At 44.9% G+C, this 20,123-nt stretch overlaps 1 protein-coding gene across 1 annotated transcript in view; it reads left to right on the plus strand.

Moving 5' to 3' along the window:
- Positions 1-17,880, plus strand: part of LOC112254920 (helicase ARIP4-like) — a 32,293-nt gene extending 14,413 nt beyond the window's left edge. The window contains exons 9-22 of the mRNA XM_042324686.1: positions 458-654; positions 1,128-1,470; positions 1,714-1,891; positions 4,542-4,766; positions 7,678-7,796; positions 7,990-8,114; positions 11,093-11,192; positions 11,611-11,816; positions 12,072-12,247; positions 12,415-12,611; positions 12,845-13,029; positions 13,476-13,565; positions 13,971-14,063; positions 14,272-17,880. Coding sequence (XP_042180620.1) covers positions 458-654; positions 1,128-1,470; positions 1,714-1,891; positions 4,542-4,766; positions 7,678-7,796; positions 7,990-8,114; positions 11,093-11,192; positions 11,611-11,816; positions 12,072-12,247; positions 12,415-12,611; positions 12,845-13,029; positions 13,476-13,565; positions 13,971-14,063; positions 14,272-15,266 — 3,229 coding nt within the window. The 3' untranslated portion in view covers positions 15,267-17,880. The remainder of the gene's footprint in view (positions 1-457; positions 655-1,127; positions 1,471-1,713; positions 1,892-4,541; positions 4,767-7,677; positions 7,797-7,989; positions 8,115-11,092; positions 11,193-11,610; positions 11,817-12,071; positions 12,248-12,414; positions 12,612-12,844; positions 13,030-13,475; positions 13,566-13,970; positions 14,064-14,271) is intronic.
- The last annotated feature ends 2,243 nt before the right edge of the window (positions 17,881-20,123 follow it).

Consider the following 20,123-nt stretch of genomic DNA (forward strand, 5'->3'; position numbering starts at 1 on the left):
GTGTGTTCTGCCGCGGTGTGTTCTGCCGCGCGTGTGTGTTCTGCCGCGCGTGTTCTGCCGCGTGTGTGTTCTGCCGCGCGTGTGTGTGTTCTGCGTGTGTGTTCTGCGCGTGTGTGTGTTCTGCCGTGTGTGTTCTGCCCGCGTGTGTGTGTTCGCGTGTGTGTGTTCTGCCGCGCGTGTGTGTGATCTGCCGCGTGTGTGTGTGATCTGCCGTGTGTGTGTGTGATCTGCCGCGTGTGTGTGTGATCTGCCGCGCGTGTGTGTGTGTGATCTGCCGCATGTGTGTGTGAGAGTTCTGCCGTGTGTGTGTGTGATCTGCCGTGTGTGCTGCCACCGTTTGTGTACTGCCGTGTGTACGGTATAGCCATGAGGTACTTAATGACAGCCCTGATGTGTGCCTGTGTGCGAGAGCATGTGTACGTAACATTGCTTACGTATGATTGTGTGTGCCCTACAGAACCACGGTGGCTCGGGCTAAGGTAGTGGAGGACTGGTCCAGGGATGGAGGTGTCCTCCTGATGGGGTATGAGATGTACCGCCTGCTGTCCCTGAAGAAGAGCTTTGTGACAGGCAGGAAGAGGAAGTCCAAGAAGCCCCAGGGACCCGTCATCATCGACCTGGACGAAGAGGAGAGGCAGCAGGAGCTCATGAAAGGTAAGGGGTCAGTGGTTAGAGGTCGCTGCAGGGCCCACTATAGGTGTTCTGGGGCCGGAGTAGTAGTAGTTTCAAATTAGGAGTGCTGATCTAGGATCAGGTCCCCACATGTCCAGCTAATATTATTTATTGTGATCCTAAAATGCAAAACTGACTCTGAGAAGCTTTATGAATATGAGATAATGTATCACCAATATAAAGATACAATACTGTAGGCTGACAGCAGTTCACTAGACACTGGATGAGTAATGCCTTGTAAAAAACGGCATAAATGACCATATTAAAATACCAAGGCTGATGAATTGCAATGACATTCTACTACTAATAATAGATCAGAGAACGTTATTATTTCATCCATTCATCATCATTTATGTTATTAGTTATGTTACTCTTTTTTTCTCACACACCTACAAACACACACACACATTCTCCTACCTTGTGTTTTACTCTCTCACTCCTCCTCCTCCTTCTAGGTATGGAGAAGGCCCTGGCCAGGCCCGGTCCAGACGTGGTGATCTGTGATGAGGGCCACCGCATTAAGAACTGCCATGCCAGCACCTCGCAGGCCCTGAAGAACATCCGCTCCAGGCGACGTGTGGTCCTCACAGGATACCCCCTGCAGAACAACCTGATAGAGTACTGGTGCATGGTGGACTTTGTCAGGCCTGATTTCCTGGGCACCAGGCAGGAGTTCAGTAACATGTTCGAGAGGCCCATTCTGAACGGGCAGTGTGTGGACAGCACGCCGCAGGATGCCAGGGTGATGAGATATCGAAGTCACGTCCTCCATAGTCTGCTGGAGGGCTTCGTCCAGAGGTGAGAGCAGAGAAGAGTGCAGACTATTTTTTTATTTATTCACCTACCTCTCCTCACCTTTTGCTTTTTATATCGCTCTTTCTGTCTCTCACTCTCTTTCTCGATTTCTCTATCCTCTCTCTGTCAAATATGGTTTCTCATCCTAAATCAACCCCTCACTCTTAGCCCCTACTCTCTCCTATAGATCTGTGAAGGATTGGTTAGGTGTATATGCAGTCTGATAATAATCTGTGTCTGTCCCAGGCGAGGCCACGACGTACTGCGGGACCAGCTCCCCTCCAAGGAAGAGCATGTGATCATGGTGCGCCTGTCACCCCTGCAGAGGGCCCTTTACACTGAGTTTATGAACCGCTTCAGAGAGGCAGGCAACAGCGGCTGGCTGGGCCTTAACCCACTCAAGGCCTTCTGCGTCTGCTGCAAGGTGAGGCTGAGATTGCTGTACTGGTGCTGTGGGATTAGACAGAGACAGACAGGCATACCACAGACCACTCAAACTCAACTCTGGACCTCAGTCAGTTCCACTGCATTTTTTCAAATCAAATCAAAGTTTATTTGTCACGTGCGCCGAATACAACAGGTGTAAACCTTAATGCAAATAGTCCGGGTAACCATTGGTTACCTGTTCAGGAGTCTTATGGCTTGGGGGTAAAAACTGTTGAGAAGCCTTTTTGTCCTAGACTTGGCACTCCGGTACCGCTTGCCATGTGGTAGTAGAGAGAACAGTCTATGGCTGGGGTCTTTGACAATTTTTAGGGCCTTCCTCTGACACCGCCTGGTGTAGAGGTCCTGGATGGCAGGCAGCTTTGCCCCAGTGATGTACTGGGCCGTACGCACTACCCTCTGAAGTGCCTTGCGGTCGGAGGCCAAGCAATTGCCGTACCAGGCAGTGATGCAACCGGTCAGGATGCTCCCGATGTTGCAGCTGTAGAACCTTTTGAGGATCTCAGGACCCATGCCAAATCTTTTTAGTTTCCTGAGGAGGAATAGGCTTTGTCGTGCCCTCTTCATGACCGGCTTGGTGTGTTTGGACCAATCTAGTTTGTTGTTGATGTGGACACCAAGGAATTTGAAGCTCTCAACCTGCTCTAATACAGCCCTGTCGATGAGAATGGGGACGTGCTCGGTGCTCCTTTTCCTGTAGTCCACAATCATCTCCTTAGTCTTGGTTACATTGAGGGATGGGTTGTTATTCTGGCACCACCCGGCCAGGTCTCTGCCCTCTTCCCTATAGGCTGTCTCGTCGTTGCACCCCTGGGGAGCTCTAGTGTTGAGGATCAGCATTGCAGATGTGTTGCTACCTACCCTCACCACCTGGGGGCGGCCTGTCAGGAAATCCAGGATCCAGTTGCAGAGGGAGGTGTTTAGTCCCAGGATCCTTAGCTTGGTGATGAGCTTTGAGGGCACTATGGTGTTGAACGCTGAGCTGTAGTCAATGAACAGCATTCTCACATAGGTGTTCCTTTTGTCCAGGTGGGAAAGGGCAGTGTGGAGTGTAATAGAGATTGCATCATCTGTGGATCTGTTTGGGCGGTATGCAAATTGGAGTGGGTCTAGGGTTTCTGGGATAATGGTGATGATGTGAGCCATTACCAGCCTTTCAAAGCACTTCATGGCTACGGACGTGAGTGCTACGGGTCTGTAGTTATTTAGGCAGGTTGCCTTTGTGTTCTTGGGCACAGGGACTATGGTGGTCTGCTTGAAGCATGTTGGTATTACAGACTCAATCAGGGACATGTTGAAAATGTCAGTGAAGACACCTGCCAGTTGGTCAGCACATGCTCGGAGCACATGTCCTGGTAATCCGTCTGGCCCCGCAGCCTTGTGTATGTTGACCTGTTTAAAGGTCTTACTCACGTCGGCTACGAATAGCGTGATCACACAGTCGCCTGGAACAACTGATGCTCTCATGCATGCCTCAGTGTTGCTTGCCTCGAAGCGAGCATAGAAGTGATGTAGCTCATCTGGGAGGCTCGTGTCACTGGGCAGCTCGCGGCTGTTCTTCCCTTTGTAGTCTGTCATAGTTTGCAAGCCCTGCCACATCCGATGAGCGTCGGAGCCGGTGTAGTATGATTCAATCTTAGCCCTGTATTGACGCTTTGCCTGTTTGATGGTTCGTCGCAGGGCATAGCGGGATTTCCGGGTTAGAGTCCCGCATCTTGAAAACGTTAGCTTTACCCTTTAGCTCAGTGCGTATGTTGCCTGGCCTCTGGTTGGGGTATGTACGTACAGTCACTGTGGGGACGATGTCCTCAATGCACTTATTGATAAAGCCAGTGACTGATGTGGTCTATTCCTCAATGTCATCGGAAGAATCCCGGAACATGTTCCAGTCTGTGATAGCAAATCAGTCCTGTAGTTTAGCATCTGCTTCATCTGACCATTTTTTCATAGACCGAGTCACTGGTGCTTCCTGCTTTAATTGTTGCTTGAAAGCAGGAATCAGGAGGATAGAGTTGTGGTCGGATTTTCCAAATGGAGGGCGAGGGAGAGCTTTGTACGCGTCTCTGTGTGTGGAGTACAGGTGATCTAGAATTTTTTTCCCTCTGGTTGCGCATTTAACATGCTGATAGAGATTTGGTAGAACTGATTTAAGTTTCCCTGCATTAAAGTCTCCAGCCACTAGGAGCGCCGCCTCTTGGTGAGTGGTTTCCTGTTTGCTTATTTCCTTATACAGCTGACTGAGTGCAGTCTTAGTGCCAGCATCTGTCTGTGGTGGTAAATTAACAGCCACGAAAAGTATAGCTGAGAACTCTCTAGGCAAGTAGTGTGACCTGCAGTTTATCACAATATACTCAACTTCAGGCGAGCAAAATCTAGAGACTGCCTTAGATTTCGTGCACCAGCTGTTGTTTACAAATAAGAGACTGATTTAGTAGGTGCAATTAATTATCAGGTAGAACAGAAAACCAGCAGGCTGCGGACCTCATAGGGTAAGAGTTGAATACCTCTGCAATAGACCATAGTGACGATAGGGTACTGCTGTGGGTTAGTTAGCATAGCCAGGAATTACACCCCGATCTTAACCTGGAATCAGTAACATTATTAAAGTCAGTCCATTGATGTGTGCGTAGATCTGGAACCACCCTGACGTGCTGTACGAGACCCTTCAGAAGGAGAACCTAGCCAACGAGCAGGACCTAGACCTGGATGACATCACGGCGGCCACCAACCCTCGCTGCCCCGGCGCCAGCCTGAAGGCCAAAGTTGCCGACTCAGCCAACAGCCGGATCAACGTCGCCCTGCCCCCACTCAACCCCATCCAGGAGAGAGCCAATCAAGTCATCACCTACGAATGGGTACGTAACGCCACTCTCTCAACCCACAGGCTGGCATGGGTACGTATCACCACAACACCACTCTCTACCCACAGGCTGGCTGGGAACTTGTTAGATACTTCTCCTATGTTAGCCTGGGTCCTATTCATTAGTAAGATAACGGGCCGAAACGGGTAGAAACCTATAGCCTCACCTACCTGAGTTTGTCCAATAAGAAATGCTTGTTTTCATGTTCAGTTGCAAAGCATTTTCCTGCAGTGTGCACTAATGAATACAACCCTGGTTAAACCAGACTGAATGCTGTTCTCATTGTTGCATGAATTTCCACTGTAAGGATTCTGAAATTATATTGTAAAACCTAGGGATGTAACGATTCACCAATACGCATCGTTCCCCGGATTAAATGTTTAAGATATGAGCGCATTGGTACACGGGACCCCAAACCGATCCAAATGTAGCATTCATCGATCAGAAAACCAATTCAAACGTTACGAATCGCCTGTTCATAATTTTTTGGGGCTGCTCAAATAACTTTCTACCTTCAGAAAATACCTCATCTTTTGTGACCACTGCTTCCTCTTCTTAAGGGTCGAAGTAAGCATGCCGTTATGTTGACAGTCATTGATCTACATGTCATTTTGCATGCCAAACAACCCCAGGCAATATTAGTAGCCAAGTCAAACTGCATGCTGTGCGCCCAAATGTTTGTAAAATTGCTTGCACAATCTTAGTCTTGATTAGTTGAGTGACAACTGGTGTAATTTGATAGGTTATTTTTATATAATGCGCTTTGAAAATTGTGTTTTACCTGAATAAAAGTAGCTTAAGCTACTGCCGGAGACACAACTCATCTGGCTATACATGCTGATCAGGGTTTACATTACATTTTATTTCCATTGTTCAGGTTCACCATCAGCAATAATTCTGCAAGTTTTACTTGAAGCAATCAGTATATGGTCATTTGTAGATATACAGGGTAAAGTTTATCATTTCATAACGAGGACAGCGATCACTTTTTCGACCCGCACTACACGGTCGAAGCGGCAGAAGAAGAGAATCTCACTAACCATTCGATTATTAGATGGGGGTGGAATCCAAAGTTGTGCTATATATTCATTGGCTATGTCATAGCTAATTTTACAGATAAATGTTGATACATTACTTGCTGAAACACTTTTAATCTGCAAAAATGACATTAATTCGTGGGTGATGGTGGGGGGAGACAAAAAGAAAACATTGCCCCCCAACTAGTAGTGTGTTGGTAGATGCCAAGTTTCCCTTATGGCTCAGCTCAGGTGCCTACATCCACCATATACACTACCGTTCAAAAGTTTGGGGTCACTTAGAAATGTCCTTGTTTTTAAAATAAAAAAATAAAATAATTGTCCATTAAAATAACATCAAATTGATCAGAAATACAGTGTTGACATTGTTAATGTTGTAAATGACTATTGTTTTTTTAATGGAATATCTACATAATGGGCCTCTGTACACCTTTCAGCAACCATCACTCCTGTGTTCCAATGGCACTTTGTGTTAGCTAATCCAAGTTTATCATTTTAAAAGGATAATTGATGATTAATTAGATAACCCTTTTGCAATTATGTTAGCACCTGTTCTGATTAAAGAAGCAATACAATTGGCCTTCTTTAGACTAGTTGAGTATCTGGAGCATCAGCATTTGTGGGTTCAATTACAGGCTCAAAATGGCCAGAAACAAAGGACTTTCTTCTGAAACTCATCAGTCTATTCTTGTTCTGAGAAACTGACCCCTCACAAGTCCTCAACTGGCAGCTTCATTAAATAGTACCCGCAAAACACCAGTCTCAACTTCAACAGTGAAGAGGCGACTCCAGGATGCAGAGTTCCAGTGTCTGTGTTCTTTTGCCCATCTTAATCTTTTATTTTTATTGACCAGTCTGAGATATGGCTTTTTCTTTGCAACTCTGCCGAGAAGGCCAGCATCCCGGAGTCGCCTCTTCACTGTTGACGTTGAGACTGATGTTTTGTGGGTACTATTTATTGATGCTGCCAGTTGAGGACTTGTGAGGCGTAATTTTCTCAAACTAGACACTTTAATGTACTTGTCCTCTTGCTCAGTTGTGCACTGGGGCCTCCCACTCCTCTTTCTATTCTGGTTAGAGACAGTTTGCGCTGTTCTGTGAAGGGAGCGTTGTACGAGATCTTCAGTTTCTTGACAATTTCTCGCATGGAATAGCCTTCATTTCTCAGAACAAGAATAGACTGATGACTTTCAGAAGAAAGTTATTTGTTTCTAGCCATTTTGAGCCTGTACTGAAACCCACAAATGCTGATGCTCCAGATACTCAACTAGTCTAAAGAAGGCCAGTTTTATTTCTTCTTTAATCAGAACAACAGTTTTCAGCTAAGCTAACATAATTGCAAAAGTTTTTTATTTAATGATCAATTTGCTTTTTAAAATGATAAACTTTGATTAGCTAACAAAACGTGCCATTGGAACACAGGAGTGATGGTTGCTGATAGGTGTACAGAGGCCCATTATGTAGATATTCCATAAAAAATCTTTAGTAATTGACAACATTAATAATGTCTACACTGTATTTCTGATCAATTTGATGTTATTTTAATGGACCAAAAATGTACTTTTCCTTTAAAAAAAAATTCTAAGTGACCCCAAACTTTTGAACAGTATGGTGGATGTAGGCACCTGAGCCACAAGGGAAACTGGGCACCACTACCAGTTGGGGTCAATGTTTGCTTTTTGAATGTGTTTATGAAACAAATGTTAGTGCATCGCATTGAACCTAATCTTTTCAAACAAAAAAGTATCGTTCCTGTATCATATCAGAGCCCATGTATCGAATCATCTTGAAAGGGAAAGATGCACATCTCTAGTAAAACCTAAGATGTTCTCATTCACCCATCTCCTGTCCGGTATCTGTCACTCCAGGCCAAGGACATCATGAACAACTACCAGACTGGGGTTCTGGAGAACTCTGCCAAGATGCTGCTGCTCTTCCACCTGATTGACGAGAGTGTGAGCAGAGGAGACAAGATCCTGGTCTTCAGGTTGGACCTCTTCCTATGTTTGACATGGAACACTTCATCCAAACACTCCCTATGAGCATAGTCATGCTTAGACTTTATTGTCCTTAGAGAGACTGGAAATGTGTGTTTTTGCTTTTCACCTCGAAGTATCCATGTGATACTAACTGACTTGAATGTATTTTTAATCTGTGTGTGTTTGACGTATGTCCATCAGTCAGAGCTTGTCCACCCTGACGGTCATTGAAGGCTTCCTGTCCAGACGGCCGTTGCCAGCAGGCCGAGTCTCCCCCGACAACCAAGGCCAGAACCAGACTTGGGTCCGCAACATCAACTACTACAGTGAGTCATCATCCACACAAACACACACACACGGCACAACCCTGTTCACATGGCAACCACTACTACCCAGACCCTGTCATTATTATTTCCATGGCAACCCTTTGACTCTTCATTTGTGCTAGCTCAGCTGTGATTTGAACCCAGATCCCACTAATGTACTCTGTTGTTCCAGACTATTAGACTAGTTAGCTTGTTTTCACAGCATCCTGTCCTGTGGAATATTTTGGCTTCAATCCGCTAACTGAACAAATCTACTCTCACTTATGGTCTCTAATCTCAATCAGTCTTTCTGTGATTCCTCATATCCTATATAGGGATGCACGATATATCGGTGAACGTATCGGAATCGGCCAATAGTAACTAAAAATGCCAACATCGGTATCGGCCCGATGTCTAGTTTAACGCCGATGTTAAAAACCAGTGTGAAAGCTACCGTGCATACCTATAAACGTAGGTACATGACGTAATGATGCCATGTAAAATTTTGCGCTACACGTGCAGCACAGCATTCCTAACCTAGCCCACAATGTCTGCTGTGTGGATCGAGCAGTCATTTGAAAGAGTAAGAAAATTTCAGCAAGACAACTCAAAGGCGAAAATCCATTAAAGCCAAGATAATGGAATTCATTGCCCTTGACAATCAACCATTCACTGTCGTGAGTGATGTTGGCTTTCACCGACTGGTCGAACACCGGTACATACTACCAAGTGCTCTATTTTTCAGGTGTTGCCCTACCGGAGTTACACAGTAATAGCATCACTGCTATTAGCTTCATGACATACATACTATTGAATGCCATTTGGGTCTTTGCGTGTCAAAAAAGATACAGTAGCACTGTCAAAGCTCTACAAAATAGTCTACAAACACGGGCCACGAAGGATGTGTTTACAATACCACGTTGGTAATAAAGCATCATTTGTTGGACTGCAACGTCTGGGGTAGCTAGCTTTAGCTTTGTACCTCGCTAGCACCAATACAACCAGCCTGAAAACAATGACCTGTAGAAACTGAAGTCATTTTCATTATTCTTAGCAATGATTTAGGAATCCTTGTGAGTAAGTATTAGCTAGGTTGCCAGTTGTTGTTCGCCTATTGAAATTGAACTTCAGTTCGTGAAAATAAATAGTTAACCATCTACTTAACCCTGTTGCCCAAAGCTAACTTTATAAGCAGCCAGCTAGCTTCATCTGGCTAGTGATGCTTGACCGGACTGGGTTATGTGTTGTGAAGCTAGCCACAATAAGAATTAGGCACAATAGTGGAATTTGCGGTTTGCCTTGATAATAAAAGTATGTAATTGACAGTGATGCAAAGGAATACAAATAGTAGAATTGGGCATAATTCTACTATTTGTATTAATTTGCATCACTGTCAATTACATACTTTTATTTTGAAGGCTAACCGCAAAGTCCACTATTGTGGCGAATCCTTATTGTGGCTAGCTTCACATAGATGGGTCCGACCACCATTAATCAAATAAGAACTGTCTTATAAATTAGGGTTATTTTAGATGATGACACCTAGCTATGTAGTTAGCTAGCTAACTATAGCTACTGAAACAGATTGTTGTTCTGCTATGTTTTGGGGAAGAACAATGTTTGCATCCATGAGCTAGCTAGCTTTTTTTATGACCAGCACTGTAGGTGCGCGAGACAACTTTACCAGCATCATAGCATACATATCGATGAATCGTTGAGACATATGAAATACGAGTGATTGTGTAATCAATGTGTAATAACTACGTAAAAAATTAATGAACGCGTTAACTTATTATGTGGCGTGCAGTCATATTCAGGTCCCGATTGGTCAACAAGCTTATTTGACACGTCAACTAGTGTTAGTTGACACGTCAAATAGTGTTAGTTGACACGTCAAATAGTGTTAGTTTATGTGTATCTTTTTTGACATGCAAAAAACCAAACGCCATTCCATAGAAATCCTGGTTCGGAATGAAACGACTGAATAAATTAACAATGAAACAGCACAGCAAATAAGTGAAAAAAATAGGTTTTGATTATGTTTTACTGGTAATGGGGACATATGTAAATGTAATCAAAATAACTGTGTGTGTGTGTGTGTGTGTGTGTGTGTGACCTTTGTTTAACTAGGCAAGTCAGTTAAGAACAAATTCTTATTTACAATGACGGCCTGGACGACCCTAGGCCAATTGTGCACCACAGTATGGTACTCCCAATCACGGCCGGATGTGATACATCCTGGATTTGAACCAGGGACTGCTGTTACGCCTCTTGCACTGAGATGCAGTACCTTAGACCGTCTGCGTCCGTGTGTGTGTTAACTATTTAACTGTATTAGAGTGCTTAAAAGGCAGCTAAAATTTTCAATATCGGTATCGTATTAGGGCTTTTTTGGCAAGGAAAATATTGGATATCGGTATCGGCCAAAAATGTCATAGCGGTGCATCACTATCCTATTTCCTCGCTTCCTTCTCAACTGTCTTGTAAGGAAAGGTCCAGGGTCTCCATCAGATCTTCTTCTCCAATGGGTTTGGAAATGGAGGCAATAAGAGACAATGTGAGAAATTCATGAAAGATGAATTAAGAAAGAGCCATGCTTTTTTCTCAGCCATCGATCTCTGGGTTAATTATTTAAATCTACTGCCCCCTACTGGATTGGCTACCACACTACACTAGATGCAGTGTTATATGTCCCAAATGGCACTATATTCCCTAAATAGTGCACTACTTTTGGCCAGACCCCTATATGAGCCCTGTTCAAAAGTAGTGCACAACATAGGGAATAGAGTACCATTTGGGACATCACCTATTCCTAGCCACCGTGCTTCTACACCTGCATTGCTTGCTGTTTGGGGTTTTAGGCTGGGTTTCTGTACAGCACTTTGAGATATCAGCTGATGTACGAAGGGCTATATAAATAAATTTGATTTGATTTGACCTATTTGTCTGGAATCGCCCCATGATGCTTATTTAGTGAATGTGTCGGTTGTCTCCCCCAGGGTTGGATGGGAGTACGTCTGCCTCCGAGAGAGAGAAACTCATCAACCAGTTCAACGACCCAGAGAACACCTCCACATGGGTCTTCCTCTTGTCGACAAGGTAATAGACTGTACAGACACACTGATACACACACATAGAAATGTAAGTGAAATTGCTGTGGTCTGATGAGCTCTGCCCCTTCTAATAATTATATTTCTGTGCTTATATATTCTTCACTCAAATACACAACATACGCTGTGTTTACACAGGCAGCCCAATTATGATCATTTTTTCACTAATTGGTCTTTTGGAACAATCAGATCAACTCTTTTGCCTATAATTGGACAAAATATCACAATTGGGCTGCCTGTGTAAACGCAGCCATATACACTCAATTAGACACACCCGTGCACACAAAGATATTTATTCACACACATTGGATATATTCTCCCTCCCTTTTACATACACTTTGATCAGCCATTCACTTACACAAACACACTTGCGCATGTTGTTAATAAGCCTGGGTTGTGACTTGCAGGGCGGGCTGCTTGGGAGTGAACCTAATCGGGGCCAACCGGGTGGTGGTATTTGACGCGTCATGGAACCCGTGTCACGATGCCCAGGCGGTGTGTCGGGTGTACCGCTACGGCCAGAAGAAGCGCTGCCACATCTACCGCCTGGTCTGTGACTTCACCCTGGAGAAGAAGATCTACGACCGGCAGGTCTCCAAGCAGGGCATGTCTGGTAAGAGAGAGGGAAGGAGGTTCGGTTGGGAGGGAGAGAGAGTGGGGGGGGCGGTGATGATGCTCCTGTGTGTGTGACAGGGCATGTCTGATAAGAGTGTAGTGTGTGTGGTTAAATATATTGAATGTGGGATGGCATGATATTGAAGTTGAAATGCAAATGGCAGCATAGTACAGGGGAATCTCAGTGGTCAGTAACACACTGTGATTGGCTATGTCCAGTGGTCAGTAACACACTGTGATTGGTTGTGTCCAGACCGCGTGGTGGACGACCTGAACCCAGTACTGACTTTCACCCGCAAGGAGGTGGAGTCGCTGCTGCACTTTGCAGAGGAGGAGCCTGACCCGGCCAAAGCCCCTCTGCAATCTCACGAAGAGATGGAGACGGTCATCAGCCAAGCCTGTCAGATCTACCCCCACCTCATCACTAAGGTACACACTCCCACGGTTTATTAGGTACACCCGGTACTAGATTGGTGTACCTAGTAAACAGGCCACTAAATATTTATACACACCGTCATGTCATGGATACTGTATTAATATGGTACACACACACACACCACCCACACTAACATCCCTGTTGATCTGTACCCCACCAGGAACCCTTCCATCATGAGTCTCTGCTTGTAGACCGGAAGGAGTCCAAGCTTACTAAAGCAGAGAAGAGAGCTGCTAAGAAGAGCTATGAGGACGAGAAGCGTGCCTCTGTGCCCTATTCTCGCCCCTCCTACGCCCACTACTACCCAACCAGCGACCAGACACTCACCAACATCCCAGCCTTCAACCAGCGCAACTGGCGAGTCGTCCAATGAATTCGTTATCCTACCCCTATCACACAGCATCCATAACCAATCCTTCAACAACGCTGTGTAAGCCTGTTAAGCAGGCCAAGACAACAGCCTATCCGTACAAATGATCCTTCTAGCCTCCAAACTCAACCATGCCATCTGCAGATATCATCAGTCTAGAAAACTGTCCCACATCAGACTGTGTAATGATATGATCCTCATGTGTTTTTGAATCCCCTAGGCGTCCCATAGCTCGGGGTGATGAGAAGCCCATGGCCAGCGTCCGGCCCGTCCAGTCCACCCCCATCCCTATGATGCCTCGCATGGCGGGCATGGGCATGGCCGGCTCCAGCTCCGGGGTCAGCTTCCCGGTCAACTACCTGCAGAAGGCCGGTGTTTATGTCCAGAGGATCGTCACTACCACTGGTACAATACATATCCCTGCAGGGACAATAACGTTTTAATTGAATTGGTACTGATAGACACTGATACTCTTGGTAAGGGGACACATACGTTCATTAGGGCACATCGTGTCAAAACGTTTTGTCACGTACAATGAAAATTAGCCTTTCTTATTGGACAAGGTCAGATGGTACTTCCCTGTTACGGAGCGGTTTCTTCTGTTTTGGGCCTAATGAACACGACGGGTGAGGAATAACTCCTGGTCTTGGGTCAGGTGAAATGCTTTGGGGCTGCATTAGGATAGACCAGTGATATAGGAGCTACGTCCCAAATGACACCCTATTCCCTATAGGGTGTATACTACTTTTGACCAGGGCCTATAGAGAATAGGGTGTATTTGGGATACTCCCGTGGTATTGTTTGGAAATAATAATAATAATAATAATAACTCTTTCTGTTTGCCCTTTCAGATATAGTGATACCTGGAGCCAACAGCACCACGGATGTCCAAGCGCGTATCGGTGCAGGAGAGAGCATCCATGTGATCAAAGGGTCAAAAGGTGATAATAACATATACAGTAGAAGATGTACCTCCTATCTACCTGCATGTGTAGTTCAATTAATTCTCTACATACTCTAATTGAAATACTGTGCACACCTTGGAGAGCGGTTTATAATATCCACATGGACCTGAATTCCCAGGTTGTTATCTCATTTATATAAAGGGCTCGGTACTTTAACCTAAGAATCAAAACTGACTGGTGCTTCCCTGCATGCTTATTTTTATGTTTCTTACTTTGCCTTATTTCTTCCTGAATATTTGTATAGTTTTATTAACTAATGTCATGAGAGGAGAGCATTCAAGTAAGCATTTCATTGCATTGTGCACACTTTCTCTGTATCCTGTGCATATGACAAATCAAGTTTGAGTTGATATCCGCCATTAACTGCTGTCTTCCTCACAGGTACCTACATCAGGACCAATGACGGGAGGATTTTTGCCATCCGCTCAGGGAAGCTCAGCAGAGCAGTGCAGGGAGGATCTGCTACTAACAGAGGTGCACTGTACATACACAAAGTACTTTACATTACATGATGAGGAATCCATGTGACAGGATATGACAAAACAACGTGACTTGGTGTTCAGACTACATAGATAACCAGAGAGGACCTAGTACAGAGCCCTGCGGGACACCTGTGGTGAGACAAGATCAACATGCTCAGTTATGGGAATAATTACTCTTTTTACCCTCCTCTTTGCCGCAGGTTCCCAGGCTTCCCTGCTCCACGCCATCGGTAACGGCTGTTTGTCTCCCATGGAGCGCCAGCGGCTGAGCCCCGACAGCGCATCCCGTCCCTCTACCCCCGAGAGCCCTGAGATTCTCAGAGAGCTCAGCCGCTACGCCGTCAACGTGGATACCGTCGCCATGGGCAATGAGCTGCCGTCGCCGTCGGACATGGTTACAGGGGATGGAGAGGGAGGGAGCAGAACGCAGCAGTACAGTCAGAACACGGAGTCGGACCTCAGCCGGCAGCTCAGAGAGGACATCGGAATGAGCATCAGCGAGGCTCTACGATGCTCCAAACGCAAGATGGCCGCAGCAGCGGGTGGACACAAGCAGGCGGGGGGCAAACGCAGCTCATCTGCAACCGGGTTCCCGGGTCTCTCCCTGGGTAGTGGAGGGCTCAGCTTCCCCCCCCTGAACCAGGCCCTGCTGGGGGGGCACATGAGCCACCCAATGCTAATGGGAGGCAGCTCCTCGTCCCCGTTCCTCCAGTCAGCAGGACAGACTCTGGGAGACCTGCAGACCATGTTCCCCTCGGCAGGGGCGGATCTCCTCAGCCATGCCTCCTCAGCCACAGGAAACAATGGACACCTCCCCTCATCCTCCACCTCCTCCTTGTCCTCCACCTCTTTCTCCTCCACCATTAACACCATGCCCATGTCCTCGGCCTCAACATCCTCCTCCTCCTCCACCCTTCCCCCCTTCCTGATGAACCCCAGCGTGACTGGTCTGCTGTCCCCAGGCTTCCCTCTGAACTACAGTCAGTCCCTCCTGCCTGAGCCCACGATGTACCCCAACACCCTAGGAGGAGGCCCGGCCAGCACTGGAGGAAGCTCCAACTTCCTCTCCCACTACCCCTCTTCCCCCTCCAGCCTCCTGGGTGCAGCGCTCAGCCAGCCTGACTCCCACCATCTAGCCACAGAGAACGGTGGCAGCAGCTCGGACGATGATGTCATTGAGGTGACAGGACAATGAGCATTCTTAGACTCTGACAACCCCCCATCCCAGCTCTAACATGGCTAACCTTCATAGCCCCCCCTACACACACACACAGACTCTCCCATGAGCGAATGAGTGAGAGAGAATGAGTTGTACCTCATGTGCTAACCAAGACAGAGTAACAAATCCTTATGCTGAATATCTTACTGAAGAAGAGACTGAAGATTTGCCCGAGCCCCTGAGGTTGGTGAGGCTGAGCACTGGAGACCATGGATGGGAATGGATTGACGTTTTGTTGAGAGGGACCAGTTGAGATGAACATGGGGCTTCCAAGCACTCCCTCTCCGGCTATATCTTCTAGCATTGCCCGCCATCCCCTTATTAGACCCCCATGATGATCTCTGAGGCCAGTCAGGACACTGTCTGAACTGAGCTCACATCAGATGGAACGATGTAATCATCTGTTGGACCGTTTGCATAAAAAAAAAGTGCTTTTAGAGTCGTTAGCTGTTTGCTAGATATTGTAGCGTCCCCCTGTTGGAAAGGATGACAAGACAATACAGTATATGTGACCTGGATGTTTTGATTCTACTAATATTCTAAACTGATCTTGTTGATATTTTGTAAATGGTGGTTATAATCATTCGTTGTTTATACAGAGAGTTCGGACTGGGCCAGGGTTGAGTTAAAAGTTCAAGGGGAAGGGTTGGATAGAGAGACAGTATGTTCTTATGATCAAGTTGTCATAATGACGGTGGCGCCCTTAGCTTGGTTGCCGAGGCGGCCATTTGAGTTACTTTTATTTCAAAGAGAGACCTTAAAAGGTCAAATGAATGTACATCCATGTCAGCCTTTTGATAACACAGGGGGCTGACCTGGGTGGGTTCGGACAATGTGTTCTCATTTGTTCGTTTAGCCTTAAACGACACTAAGGGGTCTTTTTCTTGAATCTTAGCATTTACACCTTTAGTACACCCTTTCCCCTTCGTAACGACTTCAGACAGAACTACTGAGCATCCAGACAGGTTGGTGTCCAACTCAAGGGACAGGCTCCACTAGCTCTAGTCCAGAGCATTATGTGCAGCTTGCCAACACTCTGCAAGCTGCACGTAACACCCTGGACCAGAGCTACAAAAACACTAAGACACTTTCACTATACAAATAGGGATATGGATCATATACAGTCACAAACAGTTTATAGTTCTGGGCCCATATTTATCAAGTGTCTCAGTATGAGTGCTGATCTAGAATCAGGTCCCCTTGTCCATCTAATGTTTTCATTATGATCAAAAAGGCAAAACTAGCCCTAGATCAGCACTCCTTCTGTGAGACCCTTTTATGAGTACAGGCCCATAAAGCCTCCATTGGAGCCATAGGTTTACTCTGTAGCATGACTTGGGTGTATACCTGCAGAAAGCGACAAACCCACAACCATTTAGCTACAGTAGTTAACAATGACTACGGTAACCCACCATGTGGCCATTTGTGTGGCATAGTTAAGCCAGCCCGTTGTGTGGGTATGGATGGATTGATGGCCTTTACCCAATGAGAAGCAAGCAGCACACAGGAGTAGCCTGTCTGAGGTAGCTAGGTGTATCCCTGACCGCACGGCAGACAGACAGTCCGTGTAAGTAGCTTCTCTCAGTAGTGTATCTCTGTAGCTCTACAGTGCTTTGGGTCTGTCTGTGCTGGTCTGTGCTGTTCTGTGGTTGGTTGATACGTTTTTCTTTCTGTGATGTCATCTCAAAATCATAACGTGAGGGGAATGGATCGGGCCTCCGGGTTATTTTTCTCCACTGGAATTGTACATGGAACTCAAGTTGGGCTACAGGAGCCAGGATAAATGTCTGATATATATATATATATATATATATATATATATACCCACCTTTGTGTGGAGTTTCAGTTTAGTCTCAACTCCCTATTCCACCTATTGGACTATAAAAGAATGGGGGATTCTACCACACACCCCTCACAACCTCAACTCTACCCTGCTTACTTGCCTGTCCTTATCCTTACAGCCTGTTTCTAGTCGATCATGTATGTTGGATGTTTTCCTCCACCTCAACCTCCTCAACCTTTTTCTAGTTGGCCCGGTCTTGTGTCCATCAAATGATTCAGCCAATCATCCCAGTCTTTTTAATAGAGATGATTATTTCCTTGGAGGAAGAAGCCCCATCCTCCCTCCCAATCAGAATTGTTTTACTGTGCTTCTTTTTTGTTTGTTTTAAGTGTCATCATGAGGAGAACTCCATATCCATATGTTATTTTTAGTTTTTTTTAGTAGCAATGTTCTTTTTTTAACATCTTGATGTTGGCTCGCCTCTACTAGTTTGTCCTTTTATTTCAATGTATGAATTTACCAAAATTATTTATTTATAATGATCTAAATGAATTCATCAGTCTTTTTTTTTGTACATTATACTCTCATTTTTTATTCTCTTTTTATCCACGTTGATCTTTTCACCAGTGTCTGTGAAAGAGCAGACCAGTGTCTGTGAAAGAGCAGACCAGTGTCGCAAACTGGCTGTGTGAGATCAGGAAGTCAGTCACCACATGTATCCAGCATAGAGGCGAGCATAAAATGACGACTGTGTTACTTTGTTAATATCATTTTAACAGTGAATAAAACACTTAACTTGCGTTATTACATCATTTTGATTGTGTATTACACTGACGTGATGCTCTTTGCACAGATGTTTTTTGAACATATATTCACATGGAAACACAAACCAATATGCTAAATGTATTTTTATTGAAATTGAGTTGAACATAATTCTTGCAACCTTCAATTGCACTCTTGCAGCTGGGAATCTGTGAAGGATAATGGATTTGGATATGATGAAAAATGATGCGTATGTCCTTATAGTAAGACCGGTGCGGGAGTTACCGATGGGATGGAAGCAAATACTCCACGGCTTTTTGACACTACATTGCAGTCAGTCTTCCACATCAGTAAATATGACATCTTACGTATTTGGCTGGAATTTCATACCTGAGTGTTAAAACTAGTACAATATTAGCAGATATATGGTCCTCTGGTTTCAAGACCTGCCATTTTGGGGGCACTGCACAAGTGTCAACTTTGGAGAAAATAAATGAATCGCAAGAAATGTGCATTGGTCCATTTAAGCCTAAAGGCAATGCAAAGAAAACAAAGCAGCAACATCATTATCACCACTGTTTTAGACACAAAACCGACTGTCCTTTTCTCCTTGGCTCTCAGATACAAAATACCACTTTTACATTACTAAATACTTCCAAAGACCACCCTCTGCTGGCCACCCAAAATAACTGTGAAGGAGATGAAGAACTGAGGCCTGTCATTAAAAAACATCCCCAGAAAGGCAGATGATCGGCAGCAACAGCGCTGTCTCGTGGACGCTTTGTGTTCCACATATGAAGTTAGTAAGTATACACTACTACACTACTGTGTAATTCTCTGCCATACAACACTTTTCTACTAGGCCATGCTGACATGTGCTATCCAATTCTATCCTTATTGGTGATTCCATACCACTTCTTTGCTCAAAGTAAAGTGAACACACAATTTGAAACAATTACCAAGCTATGAAATGCTCTTCCACTTTGACATTAAAACTAGTTCAGGAGTAGATGTGACCAAAACAAAGTTGCACTAATGTAAGCCACTGATAGTTTTGGGCACTAGGCAGAATGCATGTTGGTCCTCCAAAGAGCTCTACAGTAAAGCTTGTATTAATGCTTTAAAGGAGAAGTTCACCCATTTTTACATGTGGCCTTATCTTCACTCTTTCTGTGCTTGTAGTTGATCCCACAAACCGTTTTTTAATATTTTGTTTCGTTACAGAGAAAATTGGTTGTCACATTTAGCTGAGTCATCACATGCTATATGAACTACAATGCACCATGAACATGTGTCTAAGCATGTTATAAACAGTAGCGGTGTGTGGGTAAAAGTACTGGGGAACCCAAGCCAGAAGAAAATGCCATTTTACAACCTGTGTTGTGATAATTGCGTTGTTTTCTTTATAACCTGATCATTTGCCTTGCCACTGTGATAAATAGGCCTAAGGCAGGGACAATAAGAAGAAACAGTGGCAGAATAAATTGAACCACACATTTTTTTCTATCACAAATCCGGAGAGCTACCTAGGTCCGGTAAAGTCCACAAAGCATATTGCATGTAACGGTTACATGACATACAGCAAGCAAGTTAATATTTACATTTTCAGACTACTAAAACAACTATTAATTTATAAACACAGAGAGTTACCGCAAGTCGGAAAGAAAACAGGAACAGCCTCCACTATTCCAGCACCATTTCAACTTCAACATTTCAACATCAAATCCCCTATGCTCACAGTGACAACTAAAAGATACAACAAAAGAATTGGCCAATCAACATAAGCTAAATATGATGTGGCTGTCCATGGTTCTGATTTCTCTCCGTATGTGTGTGTGCAAGTAGAAAAAACATGTTAACCCTACTTTTAGAGAAACACCAATGTCATCCTCCTCTCTTTCATTTTGACGAAACAGTCTATGACTCTGGCATACAGTACACACTTTTAGTTGTTGACCTAGGCTACCTGACTAAAATGCTTGCTCTCTAGTCTAACTTCCTTTCATGGGCAACAATGAACCAAATAGTTAACATTAGCCTACTACATCTAGCCACATTTTGAACTTCCATCCTCTTCAGACAGGGGCACAATGTATGAATTTATGGTTAGATCAGAATCACTGTTGTAATGATTGGCCAGTATGGAGAAATAATTAAAACCATAAGTCCAAATCCCTATCTCTGTTCATGGCTAATTTAGGAAAGGGCTCATTTTAGCTATTTAGCCATCGGATGACAACAACACAATGAGATGCAACAATTCAAGTTTTCTGTCTGTCGTTTGGTAT

Source organism: Oncorhynchus tshawytscha, linkage group LG07, assembly GCF_018296145.1.
Source record: "Oncorhynchus tshawytscha isolate Ot180627B linkage group LG07, Otsh_v2.0, whole genome shotgun sequence".
In the NCBI taxonomy this organism is placed as follows: Eukaryota; Metazoa; Chordata; class Actinopteri; order Salmoniformes; family Salmonidae; genus Oncorhynchus; species Oncorhynchus tshawytscha.